This window comes from Gallinula chloropus (assembly GCF_964237585.1).
Source record: "Gallinula chloropus genome assembly, chromosome: 26".
Lineage (NCBI taxonomy): Eukaryota > Metazoa > Chordata > Aves > Gruiformes > Rallidae > Gallinula > Gallinula chloropus.
Window position 1 is genome coordinate 4697485 of NC_140111.1, and position 24035 is coordinate 4721519.

Below are 24035 nucleotides of genomic sequence, written 5' to 3' on the forward strand. Positions count from 1 at the left end.
GGAGAAGGCCACCAGATCCCAGGTCCTTGCTGAAAGGCGTGGGTGAAATCCCACTGCTCTGCCCACCTCCCCCAAGCCCAGAACCTCTTCTGCACAACCAGGGGAAGCTGCAGCAGGTCCCAGCACAGCAACTGCCCCTGCCCACCCTGGGCCAGGAGCAGGAAAAGGGACCCCCCATCCTGGGAAACACGAGTCACGCCTCTTCATACCCAGACATGACTTCTCCCCCCTCAAAAACAGAACATGGGGCTTAATCCATCAGCTTCCCCTCTCCCAGCAGGGCCAGTTCAGCACCCTGCCTGGCCCCCAGCCCACAGCACCAAACCACCACCTCCAAGAATCTTTTTTTTTTTTTCCAGATTTATTTCTTTTTTCCCTGTGAAAACGCAGGTGGAACCCATTCATTGCTCAAAAATCACAGTTCTTATAAAGTGTCATTCAGTCCACACAAGCTTGTCAGTCATTCCATCACCTTCTCTACTCCAGCACTGCCCATCCCAAAGCCGGTACCGGCTCCGTGTCGCTCTGCCACCAGCCATTGCTCACGGGAGGAGGGACACAAAAGCCACCTGCACTCATCACTCCTCCTGCTATCTGTCCTCCCCCCCCCTTGACTGGGGCTCTCTCCTGGAGACTAGTTATGTTATTACACACAGTTTCAGCCAAAGTTTAATGTGGATAAGTGAAAGCTTTCCTGACTTTCTCTTTTGTCAGTATTGCACAGCCAGCCCTGAGCTGAGAACTGGACTTTTCTTATGCTCGTGACGCCAGTAACGACCAGTCAAAGAAAGAGGAAACTGTCCTGGCAGCGAGTGGGAGTCGAGGAGATCCCAAGCTCGTAGGTAGCAGAACTGTGAAACCCTTGGAGATGCTCCTGAGAGGGGGGGAAACCACATTTCAGGACAGTAAGAAAGCACCAGTGGTTTGTGGTGTGAGCCAAGGTGTCTTTCCCGTGCGGCAGGGCCTGCCGGCGCCACGGCCTGCGTGCCTGGGTGGAAACCCACGGCCTCACTTGCTCCCTTGAGGTGGCAGGAAAGTAGGAGTGAAGGGTCAGGACAGAAGGAACGGGGATGGGGATGCTGGCTAATGCTGGTGGGAGAGCTCAGGAGAACGTGTTGATCTCCACCTACCCAACAAAGACCTTCTGGGGGCACCAGGGTTCAGCGCCTGCCGCCCGCTGGCGCAGGCGGGCCGAGATGAAGGTTAATGCTATAGAATCAAGTGTAAAGCTCAGAAGTCCTGCGAACAGAGGGCTGGTGCATCCCACCTGGAACTCCAGCCAGACCCCAAGGGACAAAGCCCAACACCTGGACATGGAAGCATCTTGCAGACGACAGCGAAAGCCACGAGCCGCAGCCTTTGGGAAGGGACCAGACCACGCTTTCGGACTGACACATCACCAGCAGCGATGTGTCACGGTGACACATCACCAACAGCCTCTTCTTAGAAACAACCAACAGGTTTTTTTGTTTCTTCCTCCTCCCCTCGGAGGAAGCCCAGGAAGGGTGCCAGGTGTAGGGAGAGCCATCGGTGTAGCCATCCTTGGGGCACCTATCGTGTGCTGGGGAGCTCCTGGGATGCTTGGATGGGGATGTGACCCCCTCCTGTCCCAGAGCCTAAGATTCTTACTGGTTTATGGCATCTGAAAAAAGAATATTGAGCCAAACTCCTCACCTCCCCCCCCCTCCCTGCCCCCCTTCCTGGAAGAGATGTGCACAGTGTGTTAATTGTTTACTAAAAAACTCCTAATGTGGCACTTCAGCTATAATTAGGTGTCTATTTTGGACAACATATTAAGTGCTTCAGAACAAAAAGTGCTATAGAAACTCTACCCACAGCAGTGACAGGTTTCCCTTTGCCAGAGTTCCACTCCTTCACTGCATCACCACTTGTGGATTAGGGGTGTCACTGCTGTGTGTCCCCAAACCAGGTGGCGTTCTGGGAGACCACAGGGGAAGAGCAGCAGTTGCTTAAGGAGCACAGGTCCTCAGGAAGGGAGGCCCAGTGTTTAACTTCTCCCAGGTGTTTTCTAAGTGAATTTCACTTCAGAAAACCCACAAAGGTTCCTGCACTGCTGTGTCCCCCAGAACCAGGGCTGGCTGGAGGTAGGGCACGCTGGAAGAGCCACAGCACACCATCAAGTGACGGCGATTTCCAGGTGGGCAGAGACTCTGAGCAGCTCCCAAACACTCACAGCTCACACCTCCCTCTGGTTTTGTTCTGGGTTACAGAGGGAATTACAACACCTGCCCACCTGAATGTGACCCACCCCAGGTTCAGTGTACTCCAAAGAATTCAGAAATCAGTAAAAAAATAATAGAGAGTTCAAAGCTTATGGCAGGGTGGGCCCAGCTGCCCACCCTGCTCCTTCCCCACCTGCTGACAGAAGGGGAGCAGTACCAAACGTGGTGCCGGCCCGTTAAATGCTGGTGAAGACAGGCTGAGCTAACACACCCCACAGAACTGGGATGTGGAGGGGATGAGCAGCCAGATGGATTGATAACTGGGAGTGAGACTGGTTTATAAACACCCCAGCACAATTCAGCTCTTGTCCAAGCTGCTGGAGTTGCTGTCCACTCCCCACTTGCCAGGGGGAGCTGCCTGGACAGGACAGTTCATGTGAAATCCCACCCACAGCAGTGGTGGAGACAGCATGGAGGAACACAGCCCACCCAGCACTGCCCACTGAGGAACATCAAACCCTCCTCCTGCCCTACCTGCCAGACAACCTTGGCTGTGACACCAGAGAGCACCAGCTCCTGCGTCAGGGAGGAGACCTGAAGATGAGAGCTGCAAGCAAAGCTCTTTCTGGGAACACAAGTTCTTTTCTGATTCAAGAAGGAAGCGTCTGCGGGGAAGGGTGGGAGGTGAAACCAAGAACCCAGCTAGTTACTGCTGTCGATTTTCCCCGTGCAAAGGCTTGAGGTAGAGATGATGCTACCCAGAGCCTCCAGAAACGTTAAGATTTTCCTCCAGCTGGAAGGAAGTTAGCCAGCTCCCCTCAGCACAAACAACCTCAGCTCACTGAAGATACCCAACCTCTTCCTTTGGGCAAGCCCAGCAAGTACCAGCTTTAACCTTGGAGGCTGAGCAACAAGGGGTTCTCATCCAATCCCCCTTTTCTCCTGAAAAGCACAATCGCATTCCTCTGAAAAGCAGGAATTTCCACCCACCAGTCTCAAGCTCAACCTAACACACCCAAACCAAGTTAATTCCCACTGTTCTGGGGAAGATCTAAGCGCTCAGGACATGTCTTGGAACTGGATCAGAACAGACAACAGAGGTGAGGCCCGAGAGCAGCGAGCTGCTGAACCGCTATCCTACTTCAGCACAAAACACCAGCAGCGGCACTGGGTGCTCCACGGCAGGGGTGGGTGGAAGCTTTTTGCAATTCCTCCTTTCAACAAGGTAAAAAAACCTCCCAAAACCAGGAACAGCTTCATGGCCTGTTCTCCAGCTGACCGTGTTTGACTCGCCATGTCCAGCTGACGCTGCAGTCAGGGGCAAGGGTGCACTGCAGCTCGATGCCAGAGTCGGGGACCTCCATGTCGTAGTGAACTGGCTGGCCTTCTTTAGTAACCAGGCTGAAAGCAGGCACTGGTATCTGTGGAACAGAACAAACAGATCTCTTTCAGAACGTTGTATCTCTCTATCAAACCTAGCAAACAGCTTCCCAACCCAAGGAAAGCTCCTGGAGAACATCCTAACCTCCTCTCCTAAGAAAGCATCTCAGAAACCGGGGTAGGTAGCGGTCACCCTGCTGCCAAATGGCCTCACTCAAGTTTCTGACCATTGCTGGTGGCTCCTGAGCTGCCTGTTTGGGCATTCTGAATTCCCCCACAGCCTAGTGATACTTTGCTTTGTGATGTCCAAGGGAACATCTGCCAAAGAGAACCAACACTGCTAAAACACTTCTGGACTTCTTCAACCTCTTTGCTTAGAGGTGATCACCACATTGTACACTCAGGTGAGCTGCAGCCCCACAAACTCCCAGGAGCTCCTTTCAGGACTTGCTGAAGAGGCTCACACTGAGGTTCACTGGAATCTGCCAATCTCCTCCAGCCTAACAAGTTAGGAGCACTGCAAGCAAACACTGCCTGCTGTCCTTAGCTCTTGATGGAAAAGTCAGACAGTGATTCTTTGGGGAGAGGGGAAAGTATTTATAGTTGAGGAGAAGGATTTTCAAGCTGCAGCATGGGTACTTTCCAAGACAGAGATCCCTATGGTCCCTGTGACAGTTAGCAAGGGCTTATGGTTCTGAAGACACCTTCTGGTATCACACTCACAACAGCAGCACCCAAGTTAGGTTACTGAATGTATCAGTAGGACCTTTGAAAGGGCTGCTGGGGGGAGGTTTGAGGCATTCTGAGGTGGTGTTATGGAAGGAACTGCTCTCAGACAAAGTGCTGGACTTCCAGCTTTGTGTCTCACCTGGCTGCTTATCCCAGTGGCAATGTCTCCCACCTTTGTCCTGTGGAAGTCCCTGATGTGTAGATTTTCTCCACTTAGCAACTGGATCTGGACTTTTACTCCTGAAAGGTGCAAGAGAAGTTACTCCCTTCTGCTGTGGGCACAGAGCCTGCACAGCCCAACACAGGAAAGCAGAGCAGCAAGGCACTCACAGCCAAAGAACTGGGTCTTGTCATTAAGCATTTCATTTGTATAGATCTTTAGCTGACCACGGAGGCTTGCTGAAGGCAACACTGACTCACAGAGCTGGATTTAGCAAGAAAGCAGCTGAAGAGAGGTATTGATTCGCTCAACATGTCCCTAAAATTACTTTGTAGAGATTTATACAGCACACGTGGGTCACAGACTCCCAGAGAGGTGGGAGCTGGCAGGGACCTCTGGAAATCACCCAGTCCAACCCTCCAGAGCAGGATCCCCTCAAGCAGGCTGCACAGGACAGTGCCCAGGATCATGGGGTTGGAATGTCTCCAGAGATGGAGACTCCCCAACCTCTCTGGGCAGCCTGACACAGGGCTCTGACACCCTCCCAGCAAAGAAGCTCCTCCTCAGGGTTAGGTGGGACTTCCTCTGCTCCAGTTTGTGCCCTTGGCCCTTTGTCCTGTCCCTGGGCACCCTGAACACAGACTGACCCATCCCCCTGCCCCCACCCCTCAGGGGTTTATCAGCACTGAGAAGATCCCCCTCAGTCTTCTCTTCTCTGGGCTGAACAGCCCCAAGTCCCTCAGCCTCTCTTCCTCAGAGAGATGTTCCAGTCCCCTCAGCATCTCTGTAGCCCTTTGCTGTCCCCTCTCCAGCAGCTCCTGGTCATCCTTGCCCCAGGGAGCCCAGCACCACACACACTATTCCTGTGAGGCCTCCCCAGGGGGCAGGAGACCCTCCCTGACCTGCTGCCCACACTTCTCCTGACACCCCCAGGATGCTGTGGGCTTTCTTGGCCTGAGGACACGCTGCTGCCTGAGGCCAGGCACACAAAACTGACCCACACTCTGTGCACCCCAGAACTTCTCTGGCTTTTAAGAGACCACACAGCCTTGAGTGCCTTCAGCCCACCCTGCCTGGGGCTGCTTGGGCCTTTTGACATCCTGTGAGCTTTTCAGTGCTGACACAGCAACCCAAGGAGAAGAAGAGCTCAAGGACCCCATGTCCCAGCCCCTCTGGCTACAGAGAAAATGCTAACTGAGCACTGGATCCAAAGTTTAGAACTTGAGGCTCACCGTTGAAGTAGCTGGGAGTGTCCGTGTGCCGACTGCGGTTCAGCAGGTTGTTCCAGCTGAAGCTCTGTCCATCTGTCTGGCTGTTCCAGGAATGAATCCCAGAGCTCATAGTGTCCCGCAAGCTGTGAGAAGCCTTCATGGAGTTCTGCAGAAGGAAGAGTTAAGTCTGTCAAAGGTTCCTAAAGACAATGAGTTTGGATGAGATAAAGGTTAAAATCATCTCAGGAAGGAAAAGGGGTGGAAATCCACAGGGATGGGAGGCTGGGACCTGGGTGATTTAATGTTTCCCTGCCACCTAGAAAAGGGGATGAGTTGTGAGGGAACAGCTTCCAGCATAATGAGGTGTTCTCAGTAGTCAAAGCAATGGTCAGCTGAGGAGTTAGATGAGAAAAGAGGGTTTATCATAGAAAGGTCTGGGTTGGAAGGGACCCCAAGGATCACAGAGCTCCAACCCCCTGCCACAGGCAGGGCCACCAACCTCCAGGCCTGGAGCTACACAAGGTTGCCCAGGGCCCCATCCAACCTGGCCTTGAACACCTCCAGAACATCATGTGGAGTGAGAGGAGAATAAAGGGTTGGATAAAATCCAAATGTCAGTAAGTGACAAGTAACACACAGGAAAACCAGTTAGGGGTATGTAACAACAGCCATGACACTGCTGCAGTGCTTGGAAAAGCTCTCCTGGAGTCAGGGAAGGGCACCCTGACATCATCAGTGCAGTGGTAAGTCCCAGCCAGAAGTCAAATGAAATGTTAGGGCTCATTATTAGGAACAAAATTAATGAGACCCCCATCCTGCCCTGCACAGCACGCTGTGACACGGCTCCACACCGCACAGGGGTCTCCTCCAAAGGCACCGCAGGGCTGAGATGAGGAACAGAAAGAGGGAACAGAGGTGATCATCAGGAAGGGCTCCTGTAGATGGCAGGCTGCACAGCGCCGGCTCTGGCCCCCAGCACAGTGCTGGAGGGTTTGTGCCCTGCCCTGGCTCCACTCCGTGCTCACTGCTATTCCCTGAGCTATGAACACCAGGGGAAGGGCAAACCATTCCTTCAACTGAGTGTTTAAGGAACTTAGGACCACGTAAATCACCAGTATGAATGGGTTAAAAGACATTAACAGAGAACAGATAGGCTGGGAATGAATATCCAAGGGCAGAGTCTCTGTTCTTCTGCTCTGTCCTTCTGGTCTTTCCCTAAACATCCCTTTAGTGGCCACTGACAGGAAGATAACCCTGGGCTGTACAGTCATTTGGTCCAACCTGGCTTAGAACCACAGCATCCCAGACTGGTTTGGGTAGGAAGGGCCCTCAGAGCCAGCAGTGCGCCCCTGCCACAGGCAGGGACACTCCCCCAGCCCCAGGTGCCCCAAGCCCCATCCAACCCAGCCTTGAACCCTGCCAGGGATCCCAGGGCAGCCCCAGCTTCTCTGGGCACCCTGTGCCAGGGACTCCCCCCTCCCCAGGAAGGATTTCTGCCTCCCAGCCCCTCTCCATCCCCCTCCTGCAGCTGAAGGCCATTCCCCTGGGCCTGGCCCTCCCTGCCCTGGGCACCAGCCCCTCTCCAGCTCTCCTGGAGCAACTTAAGGGATGGGAAGGGGCTGGGAGCTCTCCCCAGAAGCAGCCCTTTTCTTCTTTGGCTCTCCCAGCCTGGCTCCAGAGCAGAGGGACTCCAGCCCTCACATCATCTCTGTGGGTCCTTGGGACTTGCTCCGGACAGCTCTATTTCCTCCTTGTCCTGGGGACCCCCAAATGGGATGGAGCACTGAAGGGGGGGTCTCCCCAAAGTGGAGCAGAGGGGTAGAATCCCCCCTCAACCTGCTGGTCCCACTGCTGGGGATGTAGCCCAGGACACAGGTGGTTATCTGGGCAGGCAGCACACAGTGCTGGGCCATGTTGAGCTTCTCATCCTTCAACCCTTGCAAGTCCTTCTCAGGGCTGCTCCCCATCCCTTCTCCACCCAGCCTGTCATTGTGCTGGGGATTGCCTTGACCCACATGCAGGACTTTGCTCTTGGCCTTGTTGAACTTTATGTAGTTCACCTGGTTCCATCTCTCCATCCTATAAAGGTCCCTCTGGGCAACATCTCAGCCCTGCAGAACCCTGACTGCTCCACACAGCTTGGTGTCATTGGAAACTTTTTGAGGGTGCACTTGCTGACAAAGATGTTAAACAGTGCTGGTCCCAGTACCAACCCCTGAGGAACCCACTTGTCACTGGTCTCTACTTGGACATCGAGCCCTTGACCACAACGCTTTGAGTGCGACCATCCAGCCAATTCCTTATCCACCAAGTGGTCCATCCATCAAATCCATGTATCTCCCATGTAGAGACAAGGATGTCATACAGGACAGTGTCAAATGCTTTGCCTAAGTCCAGGCAGGTGACAACAGTTGCTCTTCCCTCACCCACCAACGCTGTAACCCATGTGGAACGGTTCCTACGCTCAGCACTGCTTCCTCAGCTTCTTATTTCTGCACAGAGAGGGTCAAGGCTGGTGAGATTTTCCAGATCCAAACACGTGGTGCTTGCTGTGAGCATACAGCACAGGAGAGCTACTGGAGGAGAGGGATCACTGCTGGCCAGGAAACAATCTGAAGAACTACAGTCCTAAATACCCCTCTGTCTGAGACAAAGATCTTTCCCAAGCAGTGTCCAGCCAACTGGGCATCAAAAAGCAGCAGCAAACGTGAGAAACTCCAGATGTCCATCAGTCAGAGCTTCCCCCCCTCCCCAGAAACACAGCCAGCAGCCTCTCTAGTACACTCACCTTCTCACTGGCGTCCGACACGAAGGGGCTGTCGATGCTGAGACAGGACAGCATTTGCTCCTGCTCTTCCAGCGAGTAAGGCTGCGACAGGCTGTTCAGAAACAGTTCTGCAGGTAAGAGGAAAGAGAAGGAAGACATTTGTAGGGATTCCTTCCATGCCTCCTCACTCTAGTCCCAGTTAATACCCAGAGCTTCCTCAGCATTATCTAACAAACACTGATATCAGTGTCCATAAAACACAACACCCAGTTCCTCTGCTAAGTGAGGGCGATTGTCACCGCTGTGAAAATGGGGAAACAGAGCAGGAAAGGGCAGATGAATTGTGCAATGACATGCAAAATGCCAGGGACAGGACCAGCACCCAGAATTTCCCACTTCTTGTCTGTTATGTCACCTCTCAGTCTTCTGTCTAGACCCATCCACGCCACAGCCAGGGAAAGGTCAAACTCATGTACCCATCTCTTGCAGGAACTTGCAGTGATAGTACCCAGCCCTTACGAGGCTGCTGAAGATCCAAAGCTATCTGAGAAGAATGTTGGACCTCAGCAAGCCCCAAAATGCCATTCCTCAGCTCTGGGACAACAGTTACACTTCAAGACATTTCTCTCCTAGCTTGAGGTTTTTGAGTTCATCTACCATGGCTAGAAATTATGGGATAGAAACAGGAAAAGGTTGAGTTACACTGGGACAACAGAACTGGATTATTACTTCACTGATTTTCACACTGAATTTACTACTGGGTTTCAAACTCTGGACTGCTGCTGGTAATCACATTTATTGGCTGGTGGCTACAAGTTTTCCAAGGCCCAAAGCCATTTGTGGGCTGATTTTAACTGTACTGCTTCATTTGACCTCTCCCACCCAACGGGCGTATCCTTTTATTAAAAGAATTCTGTTGGAAAAGCTCTGATTCCACATGAAGTTGGGGCTGCAGACACCATGGGACAAGTGTGGGACACAGGGGGACACAGCCAGCATCTTCTCAGTGTCTGTGGGGACAGGACAAGGGGTGATGGCCTCAAGTTGGAGCACAGGGAGTTCCACACCAACATGGGGAAGAACTTCTTCCCAGTGAGGGTGAGGGAGCCCTGGGACAGGCTGCCCAGGGGGTGTGGAGTCTCCTTCTCTGGAGAGATTCCAGCCCCGTCTGGACACCGACCTGTGTGACCTGTCCTAGGGAGCTGCTTTGGCAGGGGGTTGGATCTGATGGGCTCTGGAGGTCCCTTCCAACCCCTGTGGTTCTGTGACTCTGTTTACATGGTGCACAGTAGCAGAGGCCTGAAACTGGCTGGTTTTGGAGAGGTTCCCACACCTCTCTCAGAAGGCCGCTCCACCGTTCAGCGAGTGGAAGGAAACCCTGACCACCACCTTTGTAGGCGTATTTAATTAGCAAAGCACTACTAGTTTTGGTAATTTCAAGGAAGGCTGAGCAATTTGTGTAATGAGAGTGGAACTATCAACAAGATGACATCCTAGCTCAAAAACTAGAAGTGTCAAAGAGGCCCAAAGAAAGCAGCTGTATTTTTATCTGGTTCTTTCAATTCAGGGCCTGGAACAGGCTGCCCAGGGAGCTGGTTGAGTCACCTTCCCTGGATGTGTTTGAAAAAAGGATAGATGAGGTGCTCAGGGATATGGTTTAGCTTAGGATGGGAATGGATGGACTTGATGATCTTAAAGGTCTTTTCCAACCTTGTGCTTCTGTGATTCAAGCAAGAAGCTGAATTCCCTACGTAGCACATCACTTACCTATTTCCAGCTGCTGGAGCTCTTGTTCTGAAATGGTTGCTGCTTTTTCCACGTGGCTGCAGCTCTTCAGGGGGAGAGGAGTTGAGGAGAGAGGTGGAGGATCCCAGGTCTCAGATAACTCCTTGCACACGTTCCATGGGGTTCCTTCACCTCCCTCTGTCTGCTCCAGAGATGGTGGTGGTAGGACTGGGCTTGGGCAAGAAACTTTGACTGGTAGTTTTGGGTCAGAACCGGTCTCAGAAACTGGGCTCACTGTGGGGGACAGGGACGTCTGTGGGTGGATTTCTTTGTTCAAAGATAAGTGTCTGGGCTCTCTGTATTCACCTCTCCAGGGGCTTGTCACACCTCCCACTATAAACCAAAAAGCACACAAACATTTATCAAATAAAGAAAGAAAAGAGAGGTAAAACTTTCCCTTCACATAAAGAGTTCCTCAACCATACCTTGCTGTAAAATGTCTTTAGAAAACAAAATCAGATCACCTCTACAAATTCTTGCTGTGTTACAGAACCCTCCAGCAGGATTAAGTTGAAATAACAGTTGTAGAGGCAAGCCTGGAGCACAGGTATGAGTTACAGGTCAGGATGCAGGAAACCTCCTCTTTCAGTCCTGCTGTATACCTGGCTCTAGCTCTTTAGATGCAGCTGATACACAGCTGAATGTGAGCCCAGCCACAGCACATGTCTTAAACCCACACAAAGCACGTCCTCTGCTTCAAGCCCAAAAGGAAGAGAGAGCACATGACAGCACACAGGAAACTGTAGTTTGTTTGGGTGAGAAACACCCTGCTGCAGGCAGAAAGCTATCAACCCAAAAATCTACATCACCACTGAAGGCTGAGGAAATGATCCACCAAAGAGTAAAACATGCTGGGATTTCCCACAGGACCACCCTGCCATAACTAGTGACCAGCCACTTTACTAGAAGCTTTAGGTACAGGACATTTCTACCTTCTTCAAGGGCGACACTGGTCTTGGTTTTCAGTTCAGAGGCAGATGCTCTCTGAACAGGTTCTTTCTCCAGCCCCATTTTAATAATCTCAGCAGTGAGAGGGTTGCAGGAAGGTGGAATTTCCCTCAGAGGAGGTGGCTCTTTAGCGATCTGTGTAACAAACAGGAAGTGAAAGAGGTTAGACCAGAGAGGCTTCATTTGATTTCAGAAAGGTTCTTCCCACCCTGACAGCGTTTCCAACTGAAATTACAGCATTAACAAGAGACCTGGAGCAGTAATTTTCTTACAGCTGAATGCTAAAAAGTCACACCCAGATCACAAGGAGGATAGGGAAGGAACAGCCCTAGCATGTGTAAGAAATGACCAGCTTCCAAAGCAAGGTGGGCATTGTCTTAGAAGCCTGAGAACCAGCCCTACCAAAATGACTGCTCTCTACCTAGGTACCATGACTAACTTTGACTGGAGACCAGCTGGGTCACTTACCTTCAGGCAGAGTGGGTGATTGTAATACTGTGTCCAAGGGTGACACCCATTCAGCATGTGCAGCATCATACAGCAGCTGCTCCAGACATCCACCTTGGAGTCACAACGCTTTCCCATCACCACCTCTGGAGCCATGTGAGTCTCCGTGCCAGGCACGTAGTTCCCTAAAAGCATTCAAATGAAAACTCACTGCATGGAAACTAGAGAACTGTTCCAGTGGAACTGCTGGGAAGCCTAGGGCAGCCTTGTTGTCTTTGCAGTTAAAACAAGAAACAAGCTGCCTTAACCCAAAAAGCAGCACTGGACAGTCTTATACACCGTTCAAAGGTGACATCTCTGTACCAGTCCCACCCCTTGTATGTGGAATGGGTATTAAACTTCCCTTCCAAGCAAATCTGGGAGGCAAAATGCTTGGCATTAGAAAACACATCCATCTCTTTCAAGAGCTGTGTTAAGAAGCACTATAGAATTTTACTACCCAAAAGCTGGTGAGGAATTTTGCTTTGGTGGAGGTCAGGATTCATCCCCAGCTATTTAGTGAGGTTACATGACAAGTCAGAGTTACATCGTTAAGTTTCAATGTGGTTTCTTGCAGGGACCAAACACTGAATGCAGCGTGCTGACCTCACCTTCCAAAAAAACACACCTCCAGCCTTCTAGACTGGGAGATAAGGACCACCTTTCCAAAGGGAAGTTAACTCTACCTGTCAGTGGGATCCATCACACTAATTAATACCAATAAATGTGTCACTCAAGAGCAACGGTAAGTCTGGAAAAATACAGTTGCTTGCAAATTAGCTGTATGTAAATGTTCAAGGAGAAAGAATGAGTCAGTAGTGCAATTCTTTAGAATTGCAGCAGAAAAATCCTTACCTGTGACCAAGCACTTTCCCAGGCCATCGGGGTGAAGGTGAGCAGAGTGACCAAAGTCGCACAGAAGAGCCCTGCTGCCATCGTCAGACAAGAGCACGTTCTCCGCTGCCAGGGAGAAGCTTTTGATTAGTGTCTCATGGGCACTGAGAAGGAAGAAAAGTCAAAAGCCCACAGAACTACAGCTTCTGGAGCCCAAACCAAGGTCTGTTGCTCCTATGGAGTGTCACTGGTTTAAGCAAGTACGCAGCTTGAATTGTCTCTACTCATACACTACTAATTATCTGCCCTGGAGATTCTTCTACCTCAGTGGTGGGACAAACAGCCTGTCAGACCCACCAACAACACGAAGAAAGGGGACAAATATGACATGCCTAGCTGGTCAGGACCAAGTTAACCTCTGATCTCAAATGTAAAGCTGAAAATCCAGGAAATAACCTTCTGTCACTTGGTAACTTTATCTCCAGGCAGTTTGCCTCTTGAAAGAAAAAGGGAAGAACAAGGTGCTGTAAGTCCCATCCTACCTTTTACATCTCCATGGAGAATGTTTTGAGCGTGAAGATACTCCAAGCCCTCTAATGCCTGGCCCAAATAACTTAGGGCTCTGTCTTCTGGCAAGCAGCCACTCTGTTTAATTAGCTGACCTAGTGAGCCACCTAAAAAGGAATCCAGAGAGTCACTGTTAGCCTGTCTTTAAATTCTTCCCAGCATTATCAGCATCACTGTTTCTGATGAAGAAATGAGACCTGCCAGGTCTGACAGCCCTTATCTTCCACCCATGGGTCTGTTCCTTTTGTTTATTCTTGAAACTGGCCTCTTTCATGAAGCCTTTTACTTAGTGTCAGCTTAACAGCGTTGCTTTGTATCAAAAGCAACTACACTATGACCAGATCAGACACTTCTAGGTGCTACTGATCACCACCTGATTCTTCCCAGGCTGAATTTTCTATGATCCTTGGCTGGAAAAAAGAGCATCAGGCAGGGAAGTGTCCAGGTTTGCTGGTACAGTATCCCCTGTTCCACTACAACGTGTTTTATATGGTGCCATGCAAATAAACATGAAAGCCAAGCACCAGCAAGGTGTTCCAGTGAGACTCTGCAGCTGCTGTTAGAGAGAGACACATCCTGGACCAGAGCACAGGACTGGAAACAATTCCCCCACCCTCCAGAAAGACTATGTCTGCAGACCAGCTGGGTCACACACCCCTACCCCCCAACCCACTCAGGAATCAATGCTAGCAACACTCTGGATACACCAGAGAACGAACAGATCTAAAACTGGGGTGGGAGGAAGAGGAGATCAATGTCCACTGTGTTCAAAAGATACAATGGTGCTTCTGTTACGACTGCTCCTTTCTCACCCTCCATCAGCTTCATGAAGATGGTCACCCAAGGTCCTTCCTTCACAGCTCCGTACAAGGGGACAACTTTAGGACTTGTTATGGCAGCACATGTCGTTAGCTCCTCTGCACGGAAGTGTTCCACCTGGACCTGGAGAAACAAGGAAGAACCAGACAAAACTTGTGATGGACCCCAACAGAATCGTTCCTTGGTCATGCCTGGGTCAGTGTCCCACAGGGTTTAAGGGCAGGAGCACAAGGACAAGCTTTGTTATCAGAAATTGGGGGTACAGCAGTAAGTGGGAACACTCAGAACAGGGACTGTGGGAGCCCCTGAATCCTCAAGTGTCAGAGTAAAGAGAAGATTCGTCAAAAAAGAGGCCAGGTTGCAACACCTCTGGCTTATGGGTGAGACTGGCAATCTTCAGCAGGAGGCAGAGAATCCCCTGAGCTGGGAGGGACCCGTAAGGCCCCTCGAGTCCCACAGGCCCCACACAGGCCCAGCCCAGTCAGAGCTGCACTGAGGGCATCGTCCAGACGCTTCGTGCCCTCAGCCCAGCTCAGGACTGTGACCCCTTCCCTGGGGAGCCTGTGCCAGTGCCCGACCCCCCTCTCAGTCCAGAACCTCTTCCTGACACCCAGCCTGAACCTCCCCTGGTGCAGCTTCACACCATCCCCTTGGGTTCTGTCCCTGGTCCCCACAGAGAGGGGAGAGATCAGCGCTGCCCCTTCGCTCCCCCCTCATCAAGAAGCCATGAAAATTATAGAATGTGTTGGGTTGGAGGGACCTTCAAAGCCCATCTAGTCCCACCCTGCAGTGAGCAGGGACACCTGTACCAGGTCAGGTCACTCAGAGCCCCATCAGGCCTGGCCTTGAATGTCTCCACAGACGGGGCCTCCGCCACCTCTCTGGGCGACCTGTACCAGTGTCCCACCACCTTCATATTGGAGAACTTTTTCCTACTGCACAACCTAAATCTCTCCTTTTCAAGTTGAAAACCATCACCCCTTGTCCTACATGCAGTAGATACATGAGGTTTCCCCTCAGCCTCCTCCAGGCTGAACAAACCCAGGGCCTTCAGCCTCTCCTCATAAGATTTCCCCTCCAGACCCTTCCCCATCCCTGGTGCCTCCTCTGGACACTCTCCAAGAGTTTCCTGTCCCTCTTGTCCTGTGGCACCCAGAAGGTAATTTCTGGAAGGTAATTTCTACCCCAGTTAAGAAGGCAAAATAGACACCTGCAGATTTCATGGAAGGGGAGAAAAATATTAAGGGTGATGCAGTATGTGGCAAAAATCAGACTCCCTAAATCAGGAGGGGATATGAAATGTGGCCACAATCAGTGATCAGTGCAGTGGTACTCAGGCCACACAGAAAAATGGTTAAAGAAAAACTCTCTACACTAAGTTAGGCCAAACAAAATAAACCAAGAATTTGCTAAAGACCAGAAGGAAAACATGAGTCATTAAGATTCTGGTGGGAAAAGGATGTATCATGGTTCTTCACTGCCAACAATCCAGCTATCATTAGTTTCCTGTAATCTCAGGAATTTGGAGAGCAGGTGCTTACAACACCAAGCATGGTGAGAGGTTGGGTAGTCCCCTTCTGCCTAACACAGGCAAAGAGCAGAAATTGAGGACAGTGGCAGATGTAAAATGATAAACATCACAGTGTAAGTGTTCAAACTGCATGATGGAACTCACTGGTTTAAGGGTTCGATCTGAGAAGATGATTTCTAATGGACAGTATCCTTTGAAATCCTCCTACAGAAGGATTCTTTAAAATCCTCCAGTAATTGGGACAAAAGAAATAATTACAGACATTTTAAAATCACAGGATCATAGGAGTTGGAAGGGACCTCCAGAGCTCATCAGGTACAACCCCCTGCCAAAGCAGCTCCCCAGGACAGGTCACACAGGTCGGTGTCCAGACGGGGCTGGAATCTCTCCAGAGAAGGAGACTCCACACCCCCTGGGCAGCCTGTCCCAGGGCTCCCTCACCCTCACGGGGAAGAAGTTCTTCCCCAGATTGGTGTGGAACTCCCTGTGCTCCAACTTGAGGCCATTGCCCCTTGTCCTGTCCCCACAGACACTGAGAAGAGGCTGCCCATTTCCCCTGTGTCACACCCTTCAGATACTGATAACCATTGATCAGATCCCCTCTCAGGCTTCTTCTCTACAGGCTGAACAGTCCCAGTTTACTCAGCCTTTCCTCACAGGGGAGATGCTCCAGTCCTTTAATCATCTCCGTAGCCTCCGCTGGACTCTCTCCACATCTTCCTTTTCAGCACTACCACTCCTCCTTCCTGAAATCACACCCCACCAGTAACAACCATTTCTCCTCAGACTGTGTATTTGCAAAGGGAAAGTAACTTCAAGTATTTACATACTGTCAGAAAATGAGCTGGTCATGTTGCCACAAAATTCCTCATCTAAAATGTGAGGATGCAAAATGTGAGGATGCAAATGCCTTCTGCATGCCTTAGATATCTTTGCTTCTATATAGCTGAGGAATGGTTAAAAAGCTGGAGAAGCTGGCTGAGTGTCACCACTTACATCTCTCCACAGGCAATAACATCCAGCTCTGACTGATGTAAACAAGAAAAAACCCCAAATATTTAAAAATTGAAAAGCACAACTTCTGATTCTTTTTGTGTATAATATTCTTAGCCAAACAACTTCCCACACACTTGTTGAAGTTTTCTATTGGAGTAATGAGAGAAAGATCAGTGCACTGAGGTGGTGGAACTACTCAAGTGTTAAGTTCAAATAAAACAGTTTACATCCTCAAATACTTGCATTATCACTGTGCCTCTAGCTCTGAGGCCTCCTCATGGCTGCCTACAAGTCAATACCCTGATTATATCCCAATATTTGGGTATATCAATACCTAAATCATATCCCAAATGCTTCATACATTGTGTGACAATGGCATATCTTGGTGTACAATGGATTATTATGCCAACTTCTGGAAAAATACACCCCCTTTGCTGCATCTGTAACCAAATCACAACCTTCCAACGTGCCAGGACTGTGTATGACACTCACTGAGCAGATGAAAGCTCTCTCTGCTCCAAGTGCCTACCCACTGCCTTGTGTTTTTCCTACTTTATTCTGTTTGCCCTACTTACTTCCTTTCTCATGTCACCACTTCCAGCAAATGTGTCTTAAAACAAGACTAGTTAGATAAGCAGACAACTCAGAACTGTTCCACCCTGTAGCCCCAACAAGCACACTCAGGATCCACCTGAAATCTCCACTCCCTTGGCCTGTCTCAGCATGAAACCCAAGATCACTTGGGCAGCACACTTCAGAGGCCAAACCAACCTATTTCTGACTGCTAAGCTTGACTTGCTATGCACACACAGGTTCTCCATCTGCTTCTTCTCTCCATGCCATCACCTCAAAGTGTTTCCTTGGTCAAAACCACAGCAGCATTTCACTGTGACAGTACAGTAAGGCACAGTCCGTGGCAGCTGGAAGGAGAAGACCTTTTCTCCATACACCTTCTCATATCAGGAACTCCCTTTCTCACACATAATTACCTTCTTGGCAGCACACTGAAATCCTGTCTGTTTGTCTTCTATTTTGTACACTTCTCCAAAGGAGCCGATGCCCAAAGAACCGTGACACTTGGTCCAATGAACCTCTTCTCTGTACTCATAATCCACTGGCTTTAGTTTCTGGAAGTTAAAAATCAGAAAACAAGATGAAGCAAGAAAAGAAACTGTCGAGCCAACATTTTCAGGAAAAGCACGATGGAAAACACTGCACCTCTCTAAAAATCCCTGCACAGAATTACCTCTGAGATGAAATGATATGGGAGGACCTACTGGATTTCTGTTTGGTCTAAACAAGTACACCTCACTGCTGTAAAGAAAGGCCACTGGTATTTGGCTAGCTTTGGAGCTCCAAACTATTCCCTTCACACGCAGGACATTGCTACAAAGCTAAATCCTACACACAAAACAAGACTCACATGACTAAACGTAGACATCTGCGTGTGAGCTAAACCTTTTTTATAGTCAGTAGACTGAGAGCTTATTCAGACAGGTAAATGACACCCTGAATTCCACCGACAGCACTGACAGGGCCACACTGATTCCAGAGAAAAGTCCTCTAAGAGGAGTTGGAGGTGGTTAGAGAGAACTGAATTCAGAAGAAATGAATCATGCCTCTAGGATTCACATGCATTTGCTGTGCCCGAGCCCTGCGTTCAGCTTGGGACAATGGGAGAGTTGCTGGCTTCCTACCAGAGGCAGCAGACATGCTCTGGGCACCTACATTGTCTCCATGTCCCTGGTTTCTGTCTGTGTCACAGTCCAGGCCATCTATAGCCAATAAATTATTGCAGCCTGTTCACCTGAAGGGACTGGGTTCTTTCACAGACAGACGTGTTTGAAGAATGACTAAGCACAGAAACACTTCTCGTAGACAAGCAGGAATATTTCCTGAATGAGCAAACAAATTAGAGCCACCAGTCTAAGACAGGGGTTCAGATACTTCAAAACCCCAAACCTGCATCTTTAACTGGAAGTCTTAAACCTCATCAAGAACTGCTCTCACAAAATGCAGTCTTGTTACAGAAGCTAGCACATGGATGCAGATTATTTCTCCTCTGAAGCCCTGGGGAAACTCTGCCTTGCAGGACATGAGTGTGTAGGGTCAGGAGATCACCTCATTAAGTAGCACGCCTTCATTCTCATCTGCTTCATGAAACTGTTCCTTCAGGTCCAGACCACCTCCTCTCCACGTCTTGGCTAGGCTGGCTAAATTCTGCGGTTCACCGAGGCTCACGCTCCCCTTCAAGGCGTCAACCAAATATTCTTCCACAGAAATCTTGTCTGAACTGGTTTTCATGGACTGGTTGACGCCTTTGGGGAAACTATATTCTAAGTTTAGGCCAGATAAGTGATGTTCACTGTCTTGACAGTTGAGATCACCATGAAAGTAGGTCTCCAGAGCATTCCGTTTCATGGCACGGAGAGGACTGTTCAGGTGTGGGAAATGAGGGGGTATTATGTTGTAGGGAAAAGGATGGAGAGTTTCAGGCTGTGGAACACTCTCCCTCTGATAGTGCCGTTTCCAAACATGATTAAGGCACTGAATAGGGCTTATCAACTTGTGCAGTTCTGTTTTGTATTGGCTCCTTGGTGAATGGAGTTTGCCTGTGGATAGGAGTTTCTCAGGTTTCTCAAATGGCAGTGGATCGTAGAACAAGTCCTTGTTAAATTCAGAACCCCAAAAACTGTTCCTGTAAAGTGTATTTTGGTGGGATTCATCCTCCTAGAAAAATAAAACAGAAGAGCTGAGCAAGAACCTCAATACAACCACCCAAAAAACTCAACCTTGCATTGGCAGGAGCTTGCAGGGCAGAAGGAAGGTTTAAGAGTTCTCACCTGGACGGGAATTGGGGTGCAGCTCTCTTGTTCTGGAGTTCTGGGACCTCGCCTACCAGCAGTCACTGGTTGTATTTTCAGCTTGGATCTTTTCTTGTGCCGTTTCTTTTTTGTCTTCCCACGGTGCCTCCCCCTCCAGGAGGTAGGGGCCATCTTCCCCTCCGTTGCATGGGCCACATTGTTTGGGATTTGATCAAGACTGTCTGACCGGCTATTGGAAACCAAAAGGCATGAAGTCTCTTAGATCTGAACGGTGAAAGCACATCTCCAGTTAACAGTGACCCACACAGCAAGAACAAGAATTAGCAATTCTGCCTCCTGAGATTTAAAGAGCAGGACTCTTGCCTTCTGATTGCAGCGTTTGTAACTTCAATGTAAAGGTACAGCAGCATGCCTGGCATTGCAAGAAAGAAATACAGGGAGAAACAAAGCATTGGGTCTCCCAGGATTTGCAAATTCCACAAGGAACAGCAAGACTAGCTGGCAAAGTGGAGGGAAAAGCCCTGAATGTCTCCAGGGTCTTTTGAGAGAGTTTGTGCTTGTGATTTACTGTAAACACAGGGATCACGTACAAACAGGATCTACTTTGTAAAAATTGTTAAAATTAATAATAGCTGCTCCTAATAGAAATGTCTGTTTGGAAGAAAAATAGGTTGGGCACTAAAGGGAAGTGCACTCAAATGAAAGAGTTTCAAAAAGCCTGGTGTGTATAGCTTGATACTGTGCTATGATTCCCAGGGAAATACAAACCAGCACTGGCCAGTGCACCAACTGGGGGCTGTACAAATGGATCCCACTCTCAAGAGGAACCTTTCCCTACAGTTATTCAATACTAATTACAGCAGTTATTTTTTTAAAATTGAGTTTTAAGAGAAAACAGGTTATTTAATCTTCAAATGAGGAAATTACAATCATTTTGCTGATCCACGGGGTCTATCCTCCACCTTTACTGAGCAGTGATGCAGTCCACAGCCAGCATTGCTCTCTCCAGCTTTTCCTACTTCTCCATCTTTTTCTACACCTAGGAGAGTTCTAGATGATGGCATTACTGCATCACCTTGAGCCTGAGCACAGAGCTGGCGTGTGCTCCACACAAACCCTCTAAGAAACAGATCACTCCACATTTCTTCAGTTACAGAATCACAAGGTTGGGAAAGACCTATAAGATCATCCAGTCCAACCATTCCCTGTCCTATGCTAACTCATATCCCTGAGCACCTCATTGATTTGTCTGTTAAATACACCCAGGGGTGAGGACTCAGACCCCTCCCTGGGCAGCCTGTGCCACAGCCCCACAACTCTTTCAGTGAAGAACTTTCCCCTCCCATCTGCTCTGACCCTGCCCTGGGGCAGCTTAAACCCATTTCCCCTTGTCCCATCTCCTGTCCCCTGGCTGAAGAGACCATCACTCACCTCTCTACAACCTCCCTCCAGGTAGTTGTAGGCAATGATAAGGTCAAAGTTGGTTCATGGTGCAACATCATTAACAGTAGGCAGTGTCAAACCCGACACATCAAACCCCACCTGCCAAACCCCTCACGTCACAAAGCCAGATTTGGTGTCTTGCAGGAATTCTGTATCCCTGTTACCCACTTCAAGGAGCACTGGAGCTGCTTGGTAAAGCTCTGGTGCTTAACAAAGCTGCAGTGTGAGTCCCAACAAGGAGCACGTGCTTCAGGAAGGGAAAGCTGCTCACTCTCAGGCAAGCAAGTCCCAGGCCCCTGTTTTACCACTGCAACTGTTACTCCCCCTTTACCACTTTCAGCTTCTCTTCACAACTCTTTCACTGATGCTGTCATTAAGTCTTCTCTCATCTCCTTTTGTCTGTCCTCCCCAGAAACAAAGCAGTTCCTTTTTCTCAGGACTACTTCTAGCAGCAGCCCAAGTTTCCCCCAGCTTTGCAAAGGGGATGGTAGAACATGGTTTCAAAAACATCAGGACAGTTCAGTTAAAAAGACTGAAAGTTAAAAGTTCCCCATAGATCCTTCTATTGCAAGCTCATAAACCTCTCAAAGAATCACTTGGTCATTTCAATACAACCTTGGCCCCACAGAAAGGGAGGGAAAAGACAACAAGGGGTGGTAAATCAGTGGGCACCAACAGGAAGACATGGCAAGGGGGTCTGAGGAGTGGTTTGTGCTTAAACCTGTATTTTCCCCTAACACACAAAGGTTTTGAGGAAGATGTTTGGGGAAAGGTACACTCTTCCCAAGCCTCAGCTAATTCAAATAGGAGTGCTTTTGGAAAAGTTGTTGTAAGCAGATAGAGCCAGGGTGGTTTGGAACAAGCCAGTACACACAACAGAGGAGGGGGTATCCATGTTGCGAGGTTTCTCACCTGTAACGCTTACTGTGAGCAATGAAGGATCTCTCTGACACAGTGGGGCTGAACTCCTGACTGTTTTCACCTGTGTGAAAGAAAACAGGATCACCACATGTCTTCAGTATCAGGCAAAGTCTCTCCTTGTAACAGGAGACCAAGAACAAACTCTTACCAACTTGTTAAACCCAAGAGCCATCCAGACAAACCACCACACTGTCATGTACAGAGCATCCACCCTCAGAGCATCCACACTGTGTTCTTCCTCCCCCAGCACTGGATGGCTTCCCAGCACTGCCATCTCCCAATCCCCCAGTTCTTTCCCACCTGAGAGCTTCCTTTTGTTTTATTACTCTTCCCCCCTCCCCATTAAAACACCCCACTGTTCAGAAGTCAGCCAAGAGCAGATGACCCAGCAGGACAGAGCTATCTACCCAAAGCAGCTAGGTGCTGCTCTATTATTTATGCTTTAGTCAGTGAATGCTGCCACATTATTAGGAGATTTCATGAGCTTCCTAAATAGAGCCTGGGATGTGTCATCAACTCCACCCCACTCAGGCTTACAAATAGATTTCAGCTCAGCTCTCCAGGAGTGCAAAGGGAGTGAAATCTCATCCCACGTTACACATTCCTTTTTCTCAATGAAGAGCAGGCTGCACTGCTACTTACATTCTGCTTGGGCAATAATAGAAATTGATGCACAGCCTCCTTCTGTTTCTTCTTTTGCTGTTCCTTTGGTGATTACATCATTCAGGATTTTCCACTGACTGTGAAAGATGACCTTCTTTGAATCTTCTACTTTACAAACACTGCTCTGCTTTTCACTCGCTGTCTCGTTCAGCCCCTTGGTAGCAGTGAGCTCCTTCTTGTGCTTGACAGCTGGATCAGGAGCTCCCTGGCACGTAATTCCCATCACTGCCATTTCACAGGTTCAGAGAGTCACTGGGTAAGAGCAAAAAACCAAAGCAAAACACTTGTCAACATGCTTCACAGGTAGAAGCAGCTTCAAGTTCCTGAGAAATCAGAGGCTGTTTATCAATCTGAAGGCATCAGATTAATAATTTCCACCAAATTGAGGTCTTGCCCAGCCTCTGAGCACAGAGCTGAAAGGAACACAGACTGCCAGCTCTCCATCCCTGACTTGTATCTCTGAAGGTCCAAATAACCCAGGTTATTCTTAGTACTGAACGTACGAGTCCACACAGGTTTCAAAGGTATCTCTTGGTATATTCCCTTAGCTTAAATACAGTGAAACAATGTAGAAGAGGGAACTCTTGTTCTAAACAGGAATAACATTCACCCCCACAAAGAATAAAAAGAGAAGACACAGATTTTCTCATAGAGGAATCACATTGTGCTCTCACACCACACAGAACAGCCATAAAACCCTACTAATGACTTTCTTCCTTGTACTCAGTCATCCTTCAATCCATTTCTCACTTTTCCTTCCCATAAAACAAGGCTAGGCAACCAGCCTGCCACGCAGCACCCCTCCCTCACTCCCCTTCCTCCCCCTTCATCACCAATAGCTTCTGAAATACTTGGTGAAGCCTGACAGAACACAGCTCTGCTGGTGTGTGGGGCTGATGCGAGCCGGGGCCGGCTAAAGGACAGCGACGGTGCTGGAAGAGACGATCCCCGATCCCCTGTGCTTGGCAGCAGCTGACCAGTCAATCAGCATGGGCTGCTAGCTGACCAGTTAGCCTAAATGTAGCTCCCAACAAGTCCCAGCACATGCCAAATCTTGGCCAATTGGCAGCGCAGAGGAAGGTGGAAGGGAGCCAGGGGTGGAAAGGGAGAAGCGTGAAGAAGCGCGGAAGCACGGCACCGCGGGACGAGACACGGGGATGTTTGTGAGGTGGGAAACAGGAATGAGGAGGGACAGGAGATCCTGACAACCCCAAGTCCACAGGAAGCGATGGCTTTGGTTTAGCAAACCCCTCACCCTGTTTTCTGGTAAAGGTAAAACATGGGTGTTTTCACAGAATCACAAGGTTGGAAAAGACCTTTAAGATCAAGTCCAACCGTTCCTGTCCTAAACCATATCCCTGAGCACCTCATCTACCCCTTTTTAAACACATCCAGGGAAGGTGACTTAACCCCCACCATGGGCAGCCTGTTCCAGACCCTGACAACTCTTTCAGGGAAGAACTTTTCCCTCCCATCTGCTCTGACCCTGCCCTGGGGCAGCTTGAGCCCATTGCCCCTTGTCCCATCTCCTGTCCCCTGCCTGAAGAGACCATCACCCACCTCTCTCCACCCTCCTGTCAGGTCAGTGGAGGTGGGGAGAAGGTCTCCCCTCAGCCTCCTCTTCTCCAGGCTGAACACCCCCAGCTCCCTCAGCTGCTCCTCAGAGGATTTGCCCTCCAGCCCCTTCCCCAGCCTGGTTGCCCTTCTCTGGACTTGCTCCAGGACCTCCATGTCCTTCTGATGGTGAGGAGCCCAGAACTGGACCCAGCACTCGAGGTGCAGCCTCA

General features: G+C 49.6%; 1 protein-coding gene across 1 annotated transcript; it reads right to left on the reverse strand.

Moving 5' to 3' along the window:
- Window positions 1-3439: 3439 nt before the first annotated feature.
- Window positions 3440-22480, reverse strand: MAP3K14 (mitogen-activated protein kinase kinase kinase 14; the record flags this gene model as incomplete). The annotated part of the gene is made up of 15 exons (XM_084275348.1): window positions 3440-3604; window positions 4432-4532; window positions 5685-5829; window positions 8452-8558; window positions 10198-10548; window positions 11148-11298; window positions 11632-11795; window positions 12505-12609; window positions 13026-13157; window positions 13863-13992; window positions 17386-17523; window positions 18518-19126; window positions 19240-19450; window positions 21577-21646; window positions 22228-22480. The coding sequence occupies 15 exons, from the start codon at window positions 22478-22480 to the stop codon at window positions 3440-3442; spliced, it is 2832 nt and encodes a 943-aa protein (XP_084131474.1).
- Between the last annotated feature and the right edge of the window lie 1555 nt (window positions 22481-24035).